The sequence below is a fragment of the Mus caroli genome, unplaced genomic scaffold, assembly GCF_978045245.1.
Source record: "Mus caroli unplaced genomic scaffold, Mus_caroli_1 scaffold_1, whole genome shotgun sequence".
Lineage (NCBI taxonomy): Eukaryota > Metazoa > Chordata > Mammalia > Rodentia > Muridae > Mus > Mus caroli.
Genome location: NW_028227256.1, coordinates 22,599,158 through 22,619,246, shown reverse-complemented (window position 1 = coordinate 22,619,246; position 20,089 = coordinate 22,599,158). Strand labels below are relative to the sequence as shown.

Genomic DNA, 20,089 nt, shown 5'->3' with positions numbered 1-20,089 from the left:
ATGATATTTTATAAATATTTCCACTTTCTATTCTTTGGTATTGTACAAATTAAGAAAAGGAGATACACATTGAGATCACGCAGACATCTCAGGATGCGAACTCTATAGTGAACTATCTAGAAAGAATTTCCTTAGAGTTGGTTTGTCCTGAGACATAATTGTGTGGAATTTTTATTGGACAGACAGCATGATAGCCTATTCTGTAGAATGGACACCTTCAAAATATATTGCAGATATTTTGTTTTAGCATAATTACATTTAAAATTTGATGAGAAAAAGGCTAAGTAATCAAACTATTGGTCAAAATTTCATTCTCAACTTTTGAGTATTGAGCATGAAGAGATGAGTAACATTCTTCATGTAAGAGATGGCATCATAATATCATTCTTGCTAACAATATTCTTTCCCTACCTGACTGTTAGGAATTAGAGCTATCAAATCTTCAATATGCTAGACTTTGTTTTTACTAGATCATTTCACTATAACAGTTCAGCAGGCACAGCACTTACCAGGAGTCTTCATAACACAATTTCTTTAAGCACATTTATTTTTTTTTGAAACACACTGCACTGAATTTTAGATTCCATGCTTTCTTTCTAATTATCTGCTAGACACAGATAATTTTTGTCTTTATGAGTAGCTTCTTTATGGAACAATCAAATAACAACAAAAAACCCTACACCCTTTTTAATAGAATTTTAAAAAGAAAACATTGCTTTACATGTAGTTAGGGAAGTTGAGGAATTAGTTAAATCAGTGAAGGTAAGAATCAAAATTACTATGGCTACCAATTTTTTGTGAGCCTTGAGGCACACCAAGACTGCCTCATCTTTGGATGAAAAACAAAAATCATCCATTCTCTGAACACGTACTATAGAAAATCAGATTACAGAGCTGTCCATTCCTTTTGAAGGTGCTGAAAATCTTGTGGGAGTGAAAAGTATTTAGCCATAGGCAGCAGACACCCATTCAGGATTCCCTCAGTAACAACAGTTACCAGCATGGTTGTAATTTTTTTCTTCAGATTTAAGGCTTCAGAATATTACCACAGAGGAGTAAAATAAATTCTGTTACTTGAGTTGAATTTACATTGGCTGTATTATTTACGGACTGTTATTATTGTTTCTTGAAAGCTGTTCATGCTAGCAGGTTTCCTAGATTAAGTGTAGCCATATTCCAAGAGATCAGCGTAGAAAAGTGAGACTTGGGTATTTATCCATAACTTGTAGGTCTGGGTAGGAACATATTGCATGGGACAGTGATGTAATTTGTGAGAAATGTCTACACGCAGGCTTTCATATACCTTTATTCTGTCTTTAGAATTTGGAATGATGGGAGATCATACAATTAAAAGTCAGCGACCTCGATCTGTCCATGAGAAAAGGGTCCCTCAGGAACAAGCTGATGCTGCTAAATTTATGGCACAAACTGGTAATACGTTAGTTATATTTTTCTATTTATTGTTGTTAATTTAATGAAACCACTGCATGTTTTCATGATCCTTTGCTGCACATTCGTCAGTTTTTGAAGCTGATTTTTTTTGAGCCATTTTTTGTCACCAGTTAAAGTCCATAAATAAAGTAGCTGTGAATGAAAATTATGCAAAAAATGTGTAAGACTTACTTTGCTTTTTGGTATGGGATACTTTAGAATTTATGTATTATTTCCTTATGTTAATTAACCACTAAATCGTATCATTACAATTTTAAAGGAAAGCAATAAAGTTACATTTTCAAGAATTATTTGATTTGGAATTTTCAAGAACTATAATTTAAATAGGACTCAGATGATGAAATTTAACATAACATAATTTGATATATTAAATATTCTTCCAAATGTCATATTATCTATAAATATTGCTTGATTGTTAAAACATATAGAAGTTAGACTATTTATAATATATGATTTGAAAATAAATTTTTTGCAGAAGATAAATAGTAAATAGACCATCTAATTAAATATCAACCAAACTGACTCTCTGGTTTATAAAATTCTTCAGTACAACATCAATCATTATATATTCAAACCTCTCAATAAATTTGAATGTAACTGAAATATATTTTATGTGACATATTTTTTAAATTTTCTAAATATACATGAATAGACATGTAAATGCAGGATTTATGCTTTAATAATCTATAGAGTTTGACAAATTACAGTGTGTCTAATTTAGATGCTCATAGTAAGTGGTCCGGAATTCTGCCCAGTGACATGGCATGGCTCCTCTCTCAGTTGATGTTTAAAGCTGTATTGCAAACATGTGCAACATTTTTATTTCTTTTTCAAAACTGAAAACTGAGTTTATATGTGTTTTTACAAAATGGTATTCATTCCATTCTTGTTGATTTGAGTGTTAGAAGGAAACCATAAGTATATGGCCAGATATGTAGCATGATATTCAGACTGATTTTAACTAAATTCTCCAAAAGAATGGATGTTTTCTTCAGTTCATGTCTTGTGGTAGTGTTGGTTTAGAACACTGGACCTGAACTGACTGCTTAGAAATTCAAATATTGATACTGAGTTGCATTCTTAGTAATAGATGAGAGATATCATTTAATATATTAATTATAACTCAGTTTCTGTGAGCACAATTAAATTTTGGAAACATCATCTGTTAGGGCCATATCCAGAAATGAAAAAAAAAAAAAAAAAAAAAAACCTTTCTTTTTGGGTTGCTTTTGGGATAGCCTTATTTAAGGGGAGAATTGTGTTGTAAGCAGTTGCTTATCCAAATCCAAAATGTATTTCCGGGTTCAAATGAATTTCCAAATTTCTAAATGTGTTCTTGTCTGAGACCAAGAAGAAATATTGAAGCAGTAAGCAGAGATTCAGGGACTCCAGCTCTCAAGGGAGAGATAAAACTGGGCTGACTACTCAGTCCCTTAGGCATCCATCCCCCTATGAGGACATATGTGCCATATGAGAAGAGGGCCCTTCTTTTATACAGACAGAAGACATAGCAAATATTGGTTTACTGTAATTCCTAAAACTTGTCATCAAGGGGGATTGAAATAAGAACTATAGGTTTAAATGTCCAGTGATCTAGTAACATTAGTTTGGGATTTAGTATCATGCAATTTAATCCAACATTTGTTTAAATACAGCTTTTTAATGTTTGTGAAAATTTTTCTGCCCAAATATGTTAACAACTTTAAATAGCAAAGAATGTTGTTTTGTTAAAAGAGGAATTGGTAATCACAGTTTTTACATTTATTTCTGATTTTCCAGTCATTTTTTTTCCTACACAGTGTATTTTTTTGTCACTAACAAGTGACTTGGTAAGTAAAGAACACATTGAACAAATAGATTTGTGGCCAACTTTAAAAGTACTTATACATGTTGCTAACAATACAGAAAGGGTATACAAAATTCAAGTTCTAAAACTCTTGATTGATGCCTGAATTTATGAAAAATATGGTTCATAAATTCATATTAATGTATTATATATGAAAACATAAAGAGTGCATTGTACTGACTTCAGTATAAAATTATCATGCTGAACTAAGAAAGGAGATGTATTACACTAAGTATTTTTTTTAAGATTCATAGTTGAATATTAAGCACTTATAAAGCTAAAACGAGATCTTTTCTTAAATATTAAGTTTCTTTTGATGTTCACATAGACTAAATTAATGGAAGTATCAAATAATAACATTTTATAAAATGAAGTATTATTTATAGAACTTGTCTGTTTCTCAAATCAAGTTATTAGTATTGCATGTAAACAGTCATGAAATTTTGCTAAGCATAATTGGAGGACAAAAAATGCTACAATGGAAAAAAGTTCAATAATAAAATTATAAGATGACATAATATGTTATATTAATCAGGGATAAAGAAATCAGAAGTTACCACACATTATTTATACTCAAATAAGTGAAGTGGCTTCTACATTCAATACAATCAGTAACTGTTTTCACTTTAAAATACGCTTTACTACACAGAGACAAAGTGAGTGGGTCGTTTGAAATGATATTTTTATGAAGTAGTATTCTTTTACCAAGATAACTAGAGTATTCTTACTAGTGCTAGTAACTGAGGCAAGCCTAAACATTAGCTAGTTGCTATAACAGCCTAAGATAAGTTTGGAGTTCACTAGTTAAGAGCTATCACTGCTCCTGCAGAGACCCCATATTAAGTTCCTAGAATTCACCAACATCTGTAAACTCTAGCTCTACAGCATCCAACACCCTTCTGGCATCTGTTGGCATTGGCGCTGCAGGAGCATAGTACCCATCACACATGCAGTCAAACCATCTCATACATAATAAAATAAAGTAGAATAAAAACCTAAATTGCACACCTATGTGTATAGTTAAGGAAAATGAAATAATATAATAAATATGTCTATTTTAGGGATACACCGAAGCTAAACTCCAGTAAGCTGGAATAAGACATTTTAATGGTTCTTACTTTTTACCAACATAGGCATGAAGTGAATTTATAAACAGATTTGGAAAAGTAACCAGTTATTACATGAGAAAACCTGTCTGTATTGGGAATATATAATATGTGATCTAATATAGGAATATAACATTAAATGTGTTTCTAATTTCATGACTTCAACATACTAGCAAAAATTACATTAATATCTTGTTCATAATGTTAAATTTTCCATCCCACATGATCTCACTTGATTTTTACTAGTAGCTTTTGAGGAAGGTAAATTGCTAAGGAGTTTCAAAAAAATAAATAAATAAATAAATGGAGTTTTTCTAGGCCCCAGAGGCAATATAGAGTTGACCACAACAGTGTTCTGGTTTCCTTCTCTTCTTTGCTTCAGAATAAAGAGCCTTAATGTGGCCTTCTATAGAGAAGTTTTCTACATGACCTTTGGCACATCTTTTAAATTATACATGGACGAGATCAGCTTGCACTATCTCCAAAGACACACAGACTGAAAAGTTGGCTCAGTTTATACTTTACCCTTTCAGTGACATTAAAATACCTCTCTTATAAAGTAAATTAACTATTTCTAACACAACTCAGTGTGCTTTACTAGATAATGCTCACACCTTAGGAAAAGAGAAAATAATATAAAAATTGCAGAGAAAATATCATTTGATATACAACAAGATCAAGTTGATGGTTAGACCATTTTTAATGGCAAATTTTGATTCTTATATATGAAATAAAAATGAATTCTTATATGCTTAATTTTATTGAATTTTTCATCTTCAACATGAACTGTGAGGGAGGCTAGCCTTTGGCACTCATTATGGCTCTCATGACCTGGCCCCATTGCTAACTGTGTTCAGCGTCATGCAGAATCACAGATGCAGAGACAACAAGCACCTGTACATGGTTAAGTTGGGCCTTGGAATTAATCCACTGCTAAGTTTAGTTTTTTAAAAATGTCATTTTTATTTTTAAAAGTGACAGTGCAAGAAAGAAAGAAAAACCATGTTTGTGGAAAATATAACTAATTTTATTCATAACCTTTGTCATTTCAACTACAGAATTCACATTGTTCTCAATTTCCTGGCTTGTAATTAATAACATATAGCCATGACATTTATACTCAGTCACATTGCAAGGAGGTTGACATGTCATTAAATAGACATTTCCCCTAATCTTAAGCTTAAGTTTCCATTATTAAGTATGCTTATATATATATATATATATATATATATATGTATATATATACAAATAGGTATAGATAGTTTTAACAATTGTCATACTATTGGGGTCACAAACATGACTTTTATTTTGCTAGAATATTATTCAATGTAATAGGGAAAATTATGAGATGTAACTTCAAACACTATTTACACAGACATCCAAGTAGGTAATTCTGAAATAAGTTATATAGAAATTTGTAAAGGTAAAAATACTGAAGTAATCAAGAGTGATCTATTACTGTATGTCCATGCTAAACACTAGTGTCAATATTTAAAAGAAGTCCAGATTAATTTGAGCTATCATCCAGATTACCCACATGTGCCCTTCTGATAGATAACCAGGCATGAAATGATTTATCTATGCCTCTGCATTCACAATATTAGTCCAGTACAAGAACGTATTCCTCATGATTCTGCTAAAAGAATTCCAATGGAACAGTTTTTCTCTGCAAACTGGCTGTTCTGAAAGTTCAAAAAAAATAAGATATCAGATTATAAAATCAACATTTGTATCCAGTAGGCATTCTAGCAATGGGCTCCTTTTTAGAGCAGATTTATCTTTGAAGACTATCTGACCGAATGTTTGATCTAGAACACCAGTTTGTAGATCAGGTGTGTTGGTGAGCACTTAATGCATGTTAAAAATCACTGAATAACCCTCCGAAACAAGACAGACAAGGGAACTGTCATTTCTGTCTCTGGAATACACGATGTAGAGATATACTGTTCCTTTCTTTGTATAATTAGTGGTACAAAGTGCTGAGAGACCCCTTCCCTGTAAAATATTTGAACACCCATATGCATGCTTAACTTAAATACACACTACTAACCAGATGTGGCTCTACTGGAATTTGGTGCAAAGCAATGGCAAATTTTCAAGTCAGGTTTTAAAGCACAACCTGGAAATGATGCCAGAATATTAGAAGACCATCCTAGCAGCTTTAAAAATTGATGATTCCTATCTCTTTTTAAGTGGATTTTAGATTAGAAAACTAGGCATGATTTCAGTGTGATGCCAAGCACCAGAAAGTTTATGAAACCCGACATTAATTGGCTTCTTAGGGAGTTTTGGAATAAACTTTAGTTCCTATGTTCAGTTAATAGAAATGATAAACTTTCATTCACTTGGAGTAGAAAAATATCACTTCTTTAGATCAGATGTGAAGTGATGAGTAGAGAGATATTAATAAATTACCATAAAGTAAGTAGGTATTATAGGTTGAAAAATAGGAAATTCATTTGGAATAATTTGTCTACATACACAGTAGTTCAGATGCACTCAGTCTTTAGCAATAGAAAGTACATTTTACGACAAGAGTATATCAATATATCCCTCCTCACCAAAGCCACAGCATATGCTTAGAAACACATTCTGGCTCTTTTGGCATCAAATACATTATGCTTGATAGGCTTAAAGAAAACTCCTTCAACAATTATTTTTACTGAAGACAATTTCGTCCTTCACAGTGAAAGTGGACTTTGCAAAGAACGTTTGGCTAACAAGGTCATGACAAACAGTCTTTGTATTGGAATTGTATACATCCCTCTAAATTCATCCTCCTCTGAACTGTTTTGTACCTTTGGATGCACTGCTATAGATTTACATTTGAATTATTCATGCATGCCATGTTGTCAGATTGGTAAAATGCTTAGGAGATGAATAATCAAGACGGTATTTCATGTTTATTTGTTGTCTTGCATGCAGGTGAATCTGGTGTGGAAGAGTGGTCCCAGTGGAGCGCATGCTCAGTTACTTGTGGTCAAGGGTCGCAGGTGCGAACCAGAACTTGTGTATCACCTTACGGGACACACTGCAGCGGCCCATTAAGAGAATCAAGGGTTTGCAATAACACTGCCCTCTGTCCAGGTAGTGTTAGCAGCAACTACGACTGTGGATGTTTTGAATTGTGTCATGCTACGCATTTGGAACAATTTGTTTTTTTCCTATGAACTGCATATAGGTGTTTTCATTAGAGTGTATAAGTGTAATTCTTCTCAACTGTGATAATTTGCTCTGTATGTGATCATTTTTGCTTTCTGAGCAGTCAGGGTGTTAGATAAGTGACTATCTCCCTGCTGCAAATATGGTTGAAAGGTGTGTATGTATTTCAAAGAGTATAAAATTTCAGTTTTTTTCTTGCATTTTTAGGTGGTAAAAATATCCATGTGCATATATGAGAAAAAGTTAAAATTTTAAGTATAATAGAATATAACATGTAATCATTCCATGATTGAAATAGTTTGTCAGTCAGCAATCCTACCATTCATCTGGCCTATCAGAAAGACAAAAAAAAAAAGTGTAGTAGAACCTAAAAATGATCTGTCGTTTTACTTCATAAACGACCTTGGAGTGATTCTTTAAATGCCACAGAGGGAGCTGGTTCAGGTGAAATATATGTTGCATCAAAAAAATGTATTATTTAATGATGTACCACATCTCATTGTATTTATTTTATCTTCTCAAATCAATGGGAATTTTATTTGAATCAGTCCCAAAGCAAAGCATTTAGGTTGTGTCCCATCACTTGATAGATGGGTGACTATAGGGTATATGAGTGCAGCAGAAGCTGATACTAGGTTCATATGTAGAGTCTTTGCAGAAGATTTTGAAAAGAAGATGTTCTAGAGAAAGGTGTTATTACTGTAGTAGACCCTGTGACCTTCAAGTCATGCCTAAATATTTTCTAGGGGTCTCTATTTCCAGAGATAACTGGTTCTGCACTTGATAAAAATAAGACTGAGGGACCTTGAAGAATGATCAGAAATCATGTCAATTTATAAGCAGGCAAGTGTAATAATCATAAAGCATTTGGGAGGTAGCTGTTATTTAAATGGCTGAAAGGCTTCAGATGTTCACATCCTGTGATCTGCTTGGCCGCAGCATGAATATACTCAGCACTCCTGAATTGTGAGCTCAAAATTTTTTCAGTGAACAATTTTATGTTATGACGGCTTAAAAAAAATCCCAAAAGCAAACAAATAATAAACAAACAATACAAACAAGCAACAAATGATCCTCGGGGAAAGAGAAGGGAAGGAAATAGAAGGAGGCATTGTGGGAAGGATGTAATGAGGTGAGAGAAACCTTTGTGTCAGAATTGTGAAGCAGAAAATCAACAGATGAAAGCATAGTTAAACTAAGACTATGCAGGGAAGGAAGATACAATTATTAACAAAAGGGCAATAATTGCTACTGAAAGTTGGCAGGCATCAGTTAGGACTGTGTTAACCCAGAAAGAATATGGGATGAAAATAATATGGTTCAAAGAGGGGAAAAAAACATGTAAACCTGTTATGGAATGATAAAAATGACAAAGTCTAAAGTCAGGTGTTGTAGGCCTAACACATAGTACAACATGAGCTGAACAAATAAAAGGAAGACACAGAGAGGCAGAAACTTGGAGTGTCATAGTACAATAGTGACACCCACAGATCTCAAACATTATGCTGTGTACCCTTATTTGGCTAGGAATAGAATAGGTCTTCTGGGAGAATTCGTAACCAGGAAGCCTAACCACAGGGTTTACATGATGATTTAGAGTCCAGTTCCCTACTCTCATCAATTAAAACTATCAATAGAGGGGTCTGAGACAATTGACATATAAATTTATCTTATGATAAGTACTTTGCGTCAACATCATTTACCATGACAAGAATAGTGTCTAATGGCAAACATATTCTCAGGTGGGAATCCGATTGGTCTCCAGAGTGCTATCCACCAACTTCCATTTGCAGCTTACTTTCCAGTTGCCAGTTAAACAAACTGTAAGGGTGACATAAGGAAGTCTTCATCCTCTATCAGAGGAGGATGATTAAGCCATTGACAGGAATATAGAACATCTGTGAGAGGATCCTAATCTCTCCCATGTGTGAAATGGCTAAATTCTTTCTCCCTGTGTCACATGTGAAGAAAATTGAGTAAAATCTCATTGGACAGCTTTTTGATTTCCTAAATATCTTCTGATACCATGTGTAAGAATATAAATAGTTGCAAGTCTCTCTTTTAACCGCATGTACATAAAATATTTGTCTTTCTAAATTTTGATTGAATATTGCTCACAAAAGAAGTATAACATTGTTATACTTCAGTTTGTTAAATTCGCAGTATTTTTTAAATTTTATAAATACAAGAGATCAGCTTCATTATTTTAAAATGTCAGATAACTGCATAATTATAGGAAATAGGATTTTCTTTCATATGCTGTTTCTTTTCTGTTCAGTGTATTGGTAAATGCTATTTTTAATATGATATCTCATGAAAACAATAAAAATGAAAACTAAAATTTTAACTGGTTTAAAATTCAGAAGTATTTGAAATAATATAAACATCTATCTAAAATAATAAATTCTCCTTAAATTTGCTCACAAATCAATATCTCCCATGTCATGCTACGAGACCTCTAATCTTGGTGTTATTTCAATGATGAACTTGGAACAAGTAGGGATGTCTTGCCTAGTACGCCCTCTACAAAATATATGGAAGCGGAGACCCAGGCTTATTTGTATCATGGAGGAAATGCCTTAGTATTACAAATGAGTTATTTTCATTATCCATGTAGTTTTCTTTCCTTCAGATTCCCTAATACAGAATCACACTGGGCTTTTCCCACTTTTTTTTTTTTTGATTTAACATTACTTTTTATTTGGCAGGTTTTTCATTTGTTTGTTTGTCTACTCCCCCACATCAGAGAAGAAACATGTGGAATATTCTTAAAGTAAACTGGGAAAGTTAGGGAGTAGCATTTGGTTATATAGTTATTGTGCCAGCTGAATTTCAGGTCTCTGTTCTACTCCAGGGTTCTCAACCTCTGTTGATTAAGCACCAGCACTTTGTGCTTTGTTCCAAGAGAACCACGCTGCTCTTTTGAGTTCCTACCAACATTCTTGGCTTCTACCCATTTGATGCCAATAGCCCTTCATTTCTTTATAGACTGATAAAACCCAAACTGTCTGCAGATATCAACCAATGTTCCCATGAGCAGAGCTACCTACCTCCAGTTGATAATCGCTGATCTGTACTAAATGATGGTGAATCTGTAAACACTCATATAAGTCCTCAAAATGGTTTAGGATTTATTTTTATGAATGTCAGTGTTGTCATATTCACTTGTTTCCACAGTGAATTCACTTATTTCTTATACTTTAAATGATTATTTTATATATAATGCAACTTAAATCATATGAGTATTTACAGATGTTTATTTCAAAACCTGGTGATAACTTTTGTATATTATATATATTTTATATTCTCTTTGGTTTTTAATAAGTAGAAATATGACAGTATATCTGGTACCAAATATTAGGAAGAAAACTACAAAAAAGGATGAAAATGATGTCCATTAAATTACTTTATTATTCCTATTTCTCAAAGGTACTTTATAATTCATAAATTTTTAAATTTTATTGTAAAATAAACAACCGTATATAAAACTTTCATGATAAATTGAAAATGTGATCTCAACAAAATTCTTATGAAGAGCCTCTCTAATATAATCTTTTAGAATCTATAAATATTGTAAAGCATGTGGACTAATTTTCAGCCAATGGAAAAGCCTCTAAAATAACAAACTAATAATTTCTTGTCCTATATAGAAGTAGCATCTGAAATTATGTAACAGAGTCACAAAACTGCAATGTATTACAGTAAAGACAATGTAAATTAGCTAAGAAGCATTAATTTTCTGATTCCAGTATCATGATTTAATTAAGCTGCCAAACACCTTGTAATGTTTTGTGGTTCACAAACTATATATATATATACATACACATATATATATACATATACATATATATATATACATACACACACATATATACATACACACACACACACATATATATATATATATATATATATATATATATATATATATATGTCCAATATGCTGTTTAATGTTTTCTAGCATTGTGCTGTGTACATTGAGTAATATAGTAATTTGATAAAAGATCATATAGTGTCATACTTTACATAGTGGAGTAGTTTATTATTTTATTGAAATATTTGGTAACTGAAAATAAACACAAAACAGATAAACATGTAATTAAAAAATAAAATATGTTCAAATATTCTTTAGAGAAATTCATCATTGAATGATGTTTACAAACATGTATGGACAAATATGTGTATATATTTAAAACCTATATAGCATTTATGTGTACATAGCTAAAGCAGATATTGGGTAATCTCTTCTCAATGGATACTAATTAGCCTTGGGTTTTTCAGACTGCCAAGAGATAGATGAATGCATATATATATATATATATATATATATATATATATACACACACACACACACACATACCACTCTGGTACTTTTCCTATCTATTATATTTAAAAGACTTTCTAATGACTTTCATAGAATCATTGAATAACTTTTACTGAATAATATTGTAATTGGGTTGCTGTTTTCAATGACTGAACACATTTTTACAATTTATTGCAATAAGTCAATAACCTGAGTAGGTGGAAATAATTTACCTAAATGTCAAGGTGTGCCATTTTTGTGAAATTCTGTTGAAATTTAGTCATAAGTCATTTAAATTACCATGTAAATTTGTGTATTAAAATATACTTCTGTTTTGAAGTGTATTCACACACACAAACACACACATACATTGTGGCACAATTCAACATTAATATAGTTTGTAAAACTATATAATATTCTTTAAAGACCCAAAAAGAGCAGACATTAAGTACTTTTACCACAACACTGATAAGAACTTGTGATAATGCACTGGCAGATTAGCTGGTTTTCAGCTTGAATGTAAGAGGATGAGCGATATATACATGAAGAAAATTCTAGAAATATCATATTCACTTAGAAAGTACCAATGCCATTTTATATCGACTTGTGCAGCTGGAGGAGGAAAGGTAACCTCTCTCTGCCTTTCTTCTGTGCATCAGTACTCCCTCACTCATCCCAGGAGTGACTTTAACCTTCTGGACTCAAGGCTTAGCATCAAGAGAGCTGGTTCTCAACAGAGCCTTTTCTCCTGGGTTCTTTTTGTTCACTTTATTTGCACGGTAATACACTGGTGCTAATAAACAGGGTGAGAGCAGTAATTCGACATTCAGAAAAGGGATTTAACCTCTGAAGTTCAGTGAGCTTTTGTAAGATATACTGATATTTATTTATCCCTATGCAGGAGCATATATTTTTGTTTCCAATTAAATATGAAATATAGGTAATGGGATATTTGAACTACTAGTATTCCATGGTTACTTTACTTATGGGTTTATATAATTTGGGTTTTATTCTTGTTGCTATTTTAGAAATATAGAGTGCTTACAGTTCCATCAAACTAGCAGAGGAGGATGGTCATTTTCTAGTTCCATGGCTTTTAAAGTGATCTCAGAGCTCACCTTGAAATGGGGAAGAGAAGGACCCTGTGGGAGTAGATATAGTGGTGGAAACACCCTCCTACTCAAAAGATAGTGAATGTAGCCCCAAAATTTTAGATGAAAAAATATCTTTTAAAAAAGGTAGCTTAAAATGTTTAAAATATGCATAACCAATTTTCAGGAACTCTTTTGTGTTCTCTGATAAACAATATTTCAGAAACGTCATAGGTACTAGAATTAAATTGCTCCTTAGCTATTTAAATACAAATTTAGCTCTAAAAGTTCAGCCCTGTTATGAGAAATTTAATTTTCCTTATTCTTCATAGGTGACCATGCTTTAAAAATAACTTAGAAATCTTTTATCAAGAGAAAGAAAGGAATTTCCACTTAAAAAGGTGAAAGGGGGAATAGTTTAAAACATAATTCAAGAGTAGAAGAAAAGTACATCTAGTTTTCTATTCTTTTAATACATTTTGAAATTAAATTTAAAAGCCTATATCTAATTAGAGTTTTATTCAAAGTGAGTTTTCAAAACATCTTCATACTTTATTTGATGATTTGTTTTCTTAATTATACAGAACAAAGTCTTTGCCCTTGGTTCTCTTCTCTGTGGCTGAAGCTTCTCTGCTTTATTACAGTACATGGAGTTTGGGAGGAATGGTCACCTTGGAGCTTATGCTCCTTCACATGTGGCCGAGGCCAAAGAACACGAACCAGGTCATGCACACCTCCTCAGTATGGAGGAAGGCCCTGTGAGGGACCTGAAACTCATCACAAGCCTTGTAATATTGCCCTCTGTCCAGGTAAGCATATTTGGCAATTGACGAAGCTTGCATTAATGTATTTCATATAGTATTCCTGTTGTGCATAGCATACATAAAACATACAACTCTTACTGAGCCTTGCTGAAAAGTGTTTCCTCTCATTCATTTCTCTTATATGAGTGAAACAGGGTAATTTCCTTGGCTTTGTCAAAAAGAATACATACTCCATAATTTCAAGAAATTAAGAAGATACACCTGTAAGAGTGGAAAATATTGAATGAAGTAACCTAGTGTCATTAAATGCGGCAGTTTGAAGGTTGTACAGTTTAATCTAATACTTGTTATAATCTGGGATGCCCTAGACGTTATTTTATGATATATAGATGTAATAGGACATATACAAAGAATAATGTAAATGGTTACTATTACTGTATATCTCCTTGGCTTCACCTGGACTGTGGTGCAGACAAGGTAAGAAGAAACATACAAAACCACAAATTGCATTGATTGATCCTCACAACTTTATGATTTAACATGTGAGTTGCAATAGTGTATGGCAATTTAATTCAGTGAAATACTGTAAGAAAAGAATTTCAGATTGTTTCGTTTAAGAAATGTTTCTAAACTTTATAAGGTACTCTAAGGGTGACATATATTGTTCATCAAGTCATGGAATAGTTTTCACTTAGACAGTTTTGTATACAACTACAAGTAGTCAATACCCATCAACTGCTTTCCTAAGGACATACCCAGTTGTTTCTCTCACTTCTTTTGAGGGTGGAAAGCCTTCTGACTCACAGCTAAATAAAGAGGGAGGAAAGGAAGGAAAGAGTAGAGGTGGCATTACTACTTTAGTTGTTACTGTCTTAGTTTCTGTCCCTATTTCTGTGATGAGATGCCATGACAGAAGCAACGTAAAAGAGAAGGGTTTTTGTGTGTGTGTGTGTGTGGTTTTTTTTTTTTTTTTTTTTTTTTTTTTTTTTTTTTTTTGGATCTCAGTCCAAGGTACAGCCCACCATGGTCAGGAAGTGAAGGTGCCAGGGCTTTCAAGCATCTGGTTGAATTGCATCTAGTCAATAATGCTTGATAGTTCTCAGATTGTTTCTCCACTTGATACTGTCTGGGATTCCCCTGACCACAAAATCATCCTGACAATAATTAAGGTGGGCCTTCCCACATCAATTACTGCAATCAAGGTAACCCTGCAGGGACATACTGAAAATCTACCCTTAATCATTCCCAGTCATGCCCTGAGGCTATCCTCCCAGGTAATTGCACATTCCACATTCTGTTAAGTTGAAAATTAATATCATCACCCTAGCTACATTAATGTCTTGTCTGAGAAGAGGGGCTGCTGGAGAAGGTGAGCAGAAGTGTAGGGCAGCAGTGGGAATCAGCTTGTTTAGAGTTATTATGGAAGGGTATATGGAAGATACCCTAAGTGTTTAACTGTCTTTGTGGTCTGCCTTTCTTACCTAAGGTAATATAAAACACAGTCTAAGCCACATTGTCTGGGTTGCTGTTTTCCCTGAAATATTATTGCTGTAACTATCTGAGCATTCTATCCATGGTGGTACCACTGACATATTTCAGTACAAAGGACTTTTCTTCAGTTTCCTTCCTGCTTAAGCAACTTGGTTTCTGGTATTCCTCCAACAAATTGCATATATACATACATACATATATACATACACATATATATATATATATATATATATATATACACACACACACATATATATGTATATGTGTGTGCTGAGTATATATTCACATCTACATGTATATATAAACACAAATTTCTAAACCTTACTCTAATTTATCTAGTTCTACATTTGTTTCCTTGTTATAATGTGATACAGTGATAGAATCTTTTGTTCTTTCATAAGGAGATATTTGCTTTTTTTTTTTCCTTCTTCGTCTTTTACTGTGATTGTTATTCTCTGAGAGCTGTCGATGAGACCTTTGAGAGGATTAGAAAGGACTTATTAAAGGATTAGGTTTGTGTGCTAAGTAATTTGGTAAGAGTTGCAGAAGGAAGAACATTGTTCTGGATTGGTTATTGTTAGGAAGGAGGATTATTCTGACTGGGTATCATGTACATTCTGTAGAGACAAGGGAAGACATCCTGTAGTTGGTAAAGAAGTACCAGTCATTCATATCAGTGGAGAAATGGGTATTTTGTATTGTGAGTGGTTATACTATTTATATAACATTGTATTTATATGAAAATGATAATATCTGACAGTGATGTTTTATGGATAGGTTAGCTCAATAATTATAACATAGCCTAGCTGCAAGCATAGGCAAGCTATTAACAATGGTAGGATCTAATTATGTCAAATTCATCTTAGGATGGTCCTGTTATTTGGACTTCTCCTGTGGGGAAAATCTTGTCATCAGTGGTTTTGAATTTTATCAATATTTAGCTACAGAATTGTGTCAGATGTGATGTACCTTTGTTTATGTTGTATGCCCAATACGAAAATTAAGTAGATCGATAGCCTCAAAATAATTCGCTTTCTTTGAAATTAATCAATTCTCATAATGTCTTAAGTTTTTAACTTAAAACCCTAAAATTAACAGACATGTAATTTGGTTTATGCGTAATATTTTTTGAGGATTAGATGAACCAATGACTCAAAATTGTCTTTGTCTTTTGTCTCAGCTTTGGCATTTCCCAATCTGAGATACATTCATGTAGGAGATAGAGATAAAATAGATCAATGTCACTGACTTGCGAGTCACAGCTAGAAGACCAAAATGCATGAAGCATCTATAGAGATTCCATGTGTACACTATGTAAATGCAATAGAATTGGTTTAGTAGGAAGCAAATGGTCTGGGAACCAGGAACACATTCACTTCCAATTCTTAATTAGTCACGTTTACTTTTACAAATAATTACTGCCTTTATCATTCCTCACTTTTTTCATTCATAAATTGAGCCTAGCATCTATGTGACAGGAATGATATAATTAAAGCTCAGTAGAAACACTGAAAAGTATAAAGTGATACAGAGCAGAAGGTTTAGCAAACTTTGTATAAGGGTAGCACTTTAGTACTTTAGAGGATATAAGCCAAATAAACTCAAGGTGTAGTTTTTTGAACTCTAGAGCAGTATCCAAAGAGTCAGAGACTTTACTCACAGGTTTGTGCAAGTATTCACCAAATGCTGGTGTGTGCCTATGGTGTCATACTGATATCCTGTTTGACAAACTTATCCCTGTGAGTCCAGAATCCCCACAGTGGACAGTTTCCCTGGGTCTCCTTTTCAGGCACATTTGCGTATTTATGCAAATCTGGACAGGGAGCTGTAACCTAAGGATAGTTGCCCTGAAACACTCTTGGGTTCTGTGTCCTACTGACTCAAGAACTGGATGCTCTTCACTCAAAAGAGAGTAGCCCGCCTGTCCCTCTGCAGGGAGCCCTTCTGGTGACACAGGGAGTGGGAAGATACTAAGTGCACTTGTGTGCACTTGGTTCAAAGGTCTGCAGTTCTCTCTGCTTGGGGATGTTGTAATTTGACATTCAGTTGCTGCCCCACTAACCTGTTTTTTTCATTAATTTATATTTTGTTGTTATAATATTCTAGGCTGTTTCATGCTGATTATGTTTGTTTCTAGGTCATTTGGGGGTTTTAACCCTATAACAGTAATCTTTTAGGTTCTTAGCTTATACATTTTATTTCTTTTTAATTGTACAGTATTTGTAAAAGGAGTTGCCCCATGGTACTGCTTTTTATTACTGTCATTTCAACACCTTTCCTCCTATTAGAGTCACTTGCTTATATATTCATTTCTAACTTCTAAAATAATGTTGTACCTTGTTTTCACTTTTATTATGGTGCATTTGAAAATAGCAAGTAGGATATGGCAGGCTCTAGATGGTCCATCCTTTTGACACAACTCCAAACTTTGTCTCTGTAACTCCTTCCATGGGTGTTTTGTTCCCAATTCTAAGAAGGGGCACAGTGTCCACACTTTGGTCTTTGTTCTTCTTGAGTTTTATGCGTTTAGCAAATTGTATCTTATATCTTGGGTATCCTAAGTTTATGGGCTAATACCCACTTATCAGGGAGTACATATTGTGTGAGTTCCTTTGTGATTGGGTTACCTCACTCAGGATGATACCCTCCAGGTCCATCCATTTGCCTAGGAATTTCATAAATTCATTCTTTCCCATAATCAGCTTCCAAATGCTGACACCATTGCATATACTAGCAAGATTTTGCTGAAAGGACCCTGATATAGCTGTCTCTTGTGAGACTATGCTAGGGCCTAGCAAACACAGAAGTGGATGCTCACAGTCAGCTATTGGATGGATCACAGGGCCCCCAATGGAGGAGCTGGAGAAAGTACCCAAGGAGCTAAAGGGATATGCAACCCTATAGGTGGAACAACATTATAAACTAACCAGTACCCCAGAGCTCTTGACTCTAGCTGCATATGTATCAAAAGATGGCCTAGTCAGCCATCACTGGAAAGAGAGGCCCATTGGACTTGCAAACTTTATATGCCCCAATACAGGGGAACGCCAGGGCCAAAAAGTTGGATTGGGTGGGAGGGTATGGAGGACTTTTGGGATAGCATTGGAAATGTAAATGAGGAAAATACCTAATTAAAAAAATAGCAAGTAGGAAGTGTACTTTTGTTTTGTTTTGTTTCTGTTTATTTCCAAGGCAAGAAGTAAGGCTTTTTTCCAAACATTTGGAGCTTATGTTATGAAAGGATCTTTTAGATTCCTGGTGACTCCTAGCTAAATGTGAATCTGGAGATCTCAGGCTTTTCCACCATTATATCAGACTGCTTTATTAGCAGATGACACGAGTCTTCTGCTCACAAGTCCCCGCTCTATCCGAGTTACTCATTCAGCAATATCCAGACAGAATCACTGCTAAAATAATAGTTTTAGCATACACACACACACGCACACACACACACGTATATATTACAAGTCTTAATGGCTAGTACACATTCTGTCTACCTCTTCTGTATACATAATAACTTTTGATCTAGAAAATAGACTAAAAACTGTACATTTACTAAGATATATAAAATTTAACAGGAGACAGTTATTATTTCTTCCAGATTGGCTTGGTTATTTCTAGAAGGGTGAAGTCACTACTGGAGTGAGAATACCAGAGATCTGACACCTCAGACTGTGCCAGTGTAACTGTTCTGGCCCCAGGAAATCATGGAATTTGTAGGATTGCTGAAGTGAAGTTTAGCTGCCTCCTGTGACTGCCTTGTCCTGTGACTGCCTCGTGGGAGGGAGCACATTGCCTACACTGTTAGATCCCTCGGGGTTTCCCTGCTGCAGAAGAAAGCCTTTTTGTTCTATGTTCTTATTCACTGTTGTAGAAGGGCTCCAAGTGCAATGGAAGTATTTGAATTGAAAGATTAATATTTATTTAAAAAATAAAATGAAGCAGCGAGTCCTTACTGTGTAATTGGAAGGAATTGAAAGGGACATAGAAAATGATGATTCTGACCTCTGTGCATTTCTTAGAAGAAATTATGAGGTCTGGTATAACTTTTGAAAAAAAAGGGCTTCCTATGAGAGGAAAAGAAAGGGAAGGGTTACATTTTAAATAACATATGAAAGCAATTTATTCTTATCACCGCATTCAATACTGTATAAAGCATATCAGAAGGGTTTTCGCCTATCTCAAATGTAACCCATTATCCATCAATATATCTTTCCCCTTATGTTTCTCAATCTCTGGAAACTACCATTCTGCTTTTAAGATCAGCATACATTATACATAGAAGGTCATATGACAGCTATCTTTTTGTGTCTGGCTTATTTCATTTAACCTAATGATCTCGGGTTTGACTCATAGTTCATTAGCTTTACTGATGAGTAATATTCTATTGTGTTTGTCCCACACTGGTTTTGTTCATTTCTCACTGGATAGGCAGATAACTCCATTTCTTGGCTCCTAGCTCTCCTGCCAGGCACTGCTACAATAAGCAGAGACATCTCATGATAGTCCTAGTTTGTCTTTTAAGGAAAATCTACAACATTTTCCATAATGGATATACTAATTTTTATTCCCTCCCCCGACAGAGTAAAAAAAGACTGTTCTTTTCTCACCAGCATAAGGGGAGCTGTTCTTAATGGGTGAAAAGTGTATCTCAGTGTAGTTTTCATCTGGCCTTTTCTTATTCTTTGTTCTATATACATGCTAGACAGTGTGTTGTGTTGAAAAGTATCTAATTAGAATGCTCTCTCTTTTAAAACTTGGACTCTTTGTCTTTCTGTGTTTAAAGAGTTTCATATACATTCGGGATAATAACTTCTTAGGTGTAGAGTTTGCAAATATGTTTTGCACTCAATGGGTTTTCTTTTCTTTCATGA

The 20,089-nt window shown here is 33.9% G+C and overlaps 1 protein-coding gene across 2 annotated transcripts in view; it reads left to right on the top strand.

The window, feature by feature from the left end:
- Adgrb3 (adhesion G protein-coupled receptor B3) overlaps positions 1-20,089 on the top strand; it is a 737,533-nt gene that overhangs the window by 259,840 nt on the left and 457,604 nt on the right. For both annotated transcript variants that reach the window (XM_029468446.2, XM_021163961.3), the window contains exons 3-5: positions 1,321-1,431; positions 7,330-7,491; positions 13,605-13,769. In XM_029468446.2, coding sequence (XP_029324306.1) covers positions 1,321-1,431; positions 7,330-7,491; positions 13,605-13,769 — 438 coding nt within the window. The remainder of the gene's footprint in view (positions 1-1,320; positions 1,432-7,329; positions 7,492-13,604; positions 13,770-20,089) is intronic.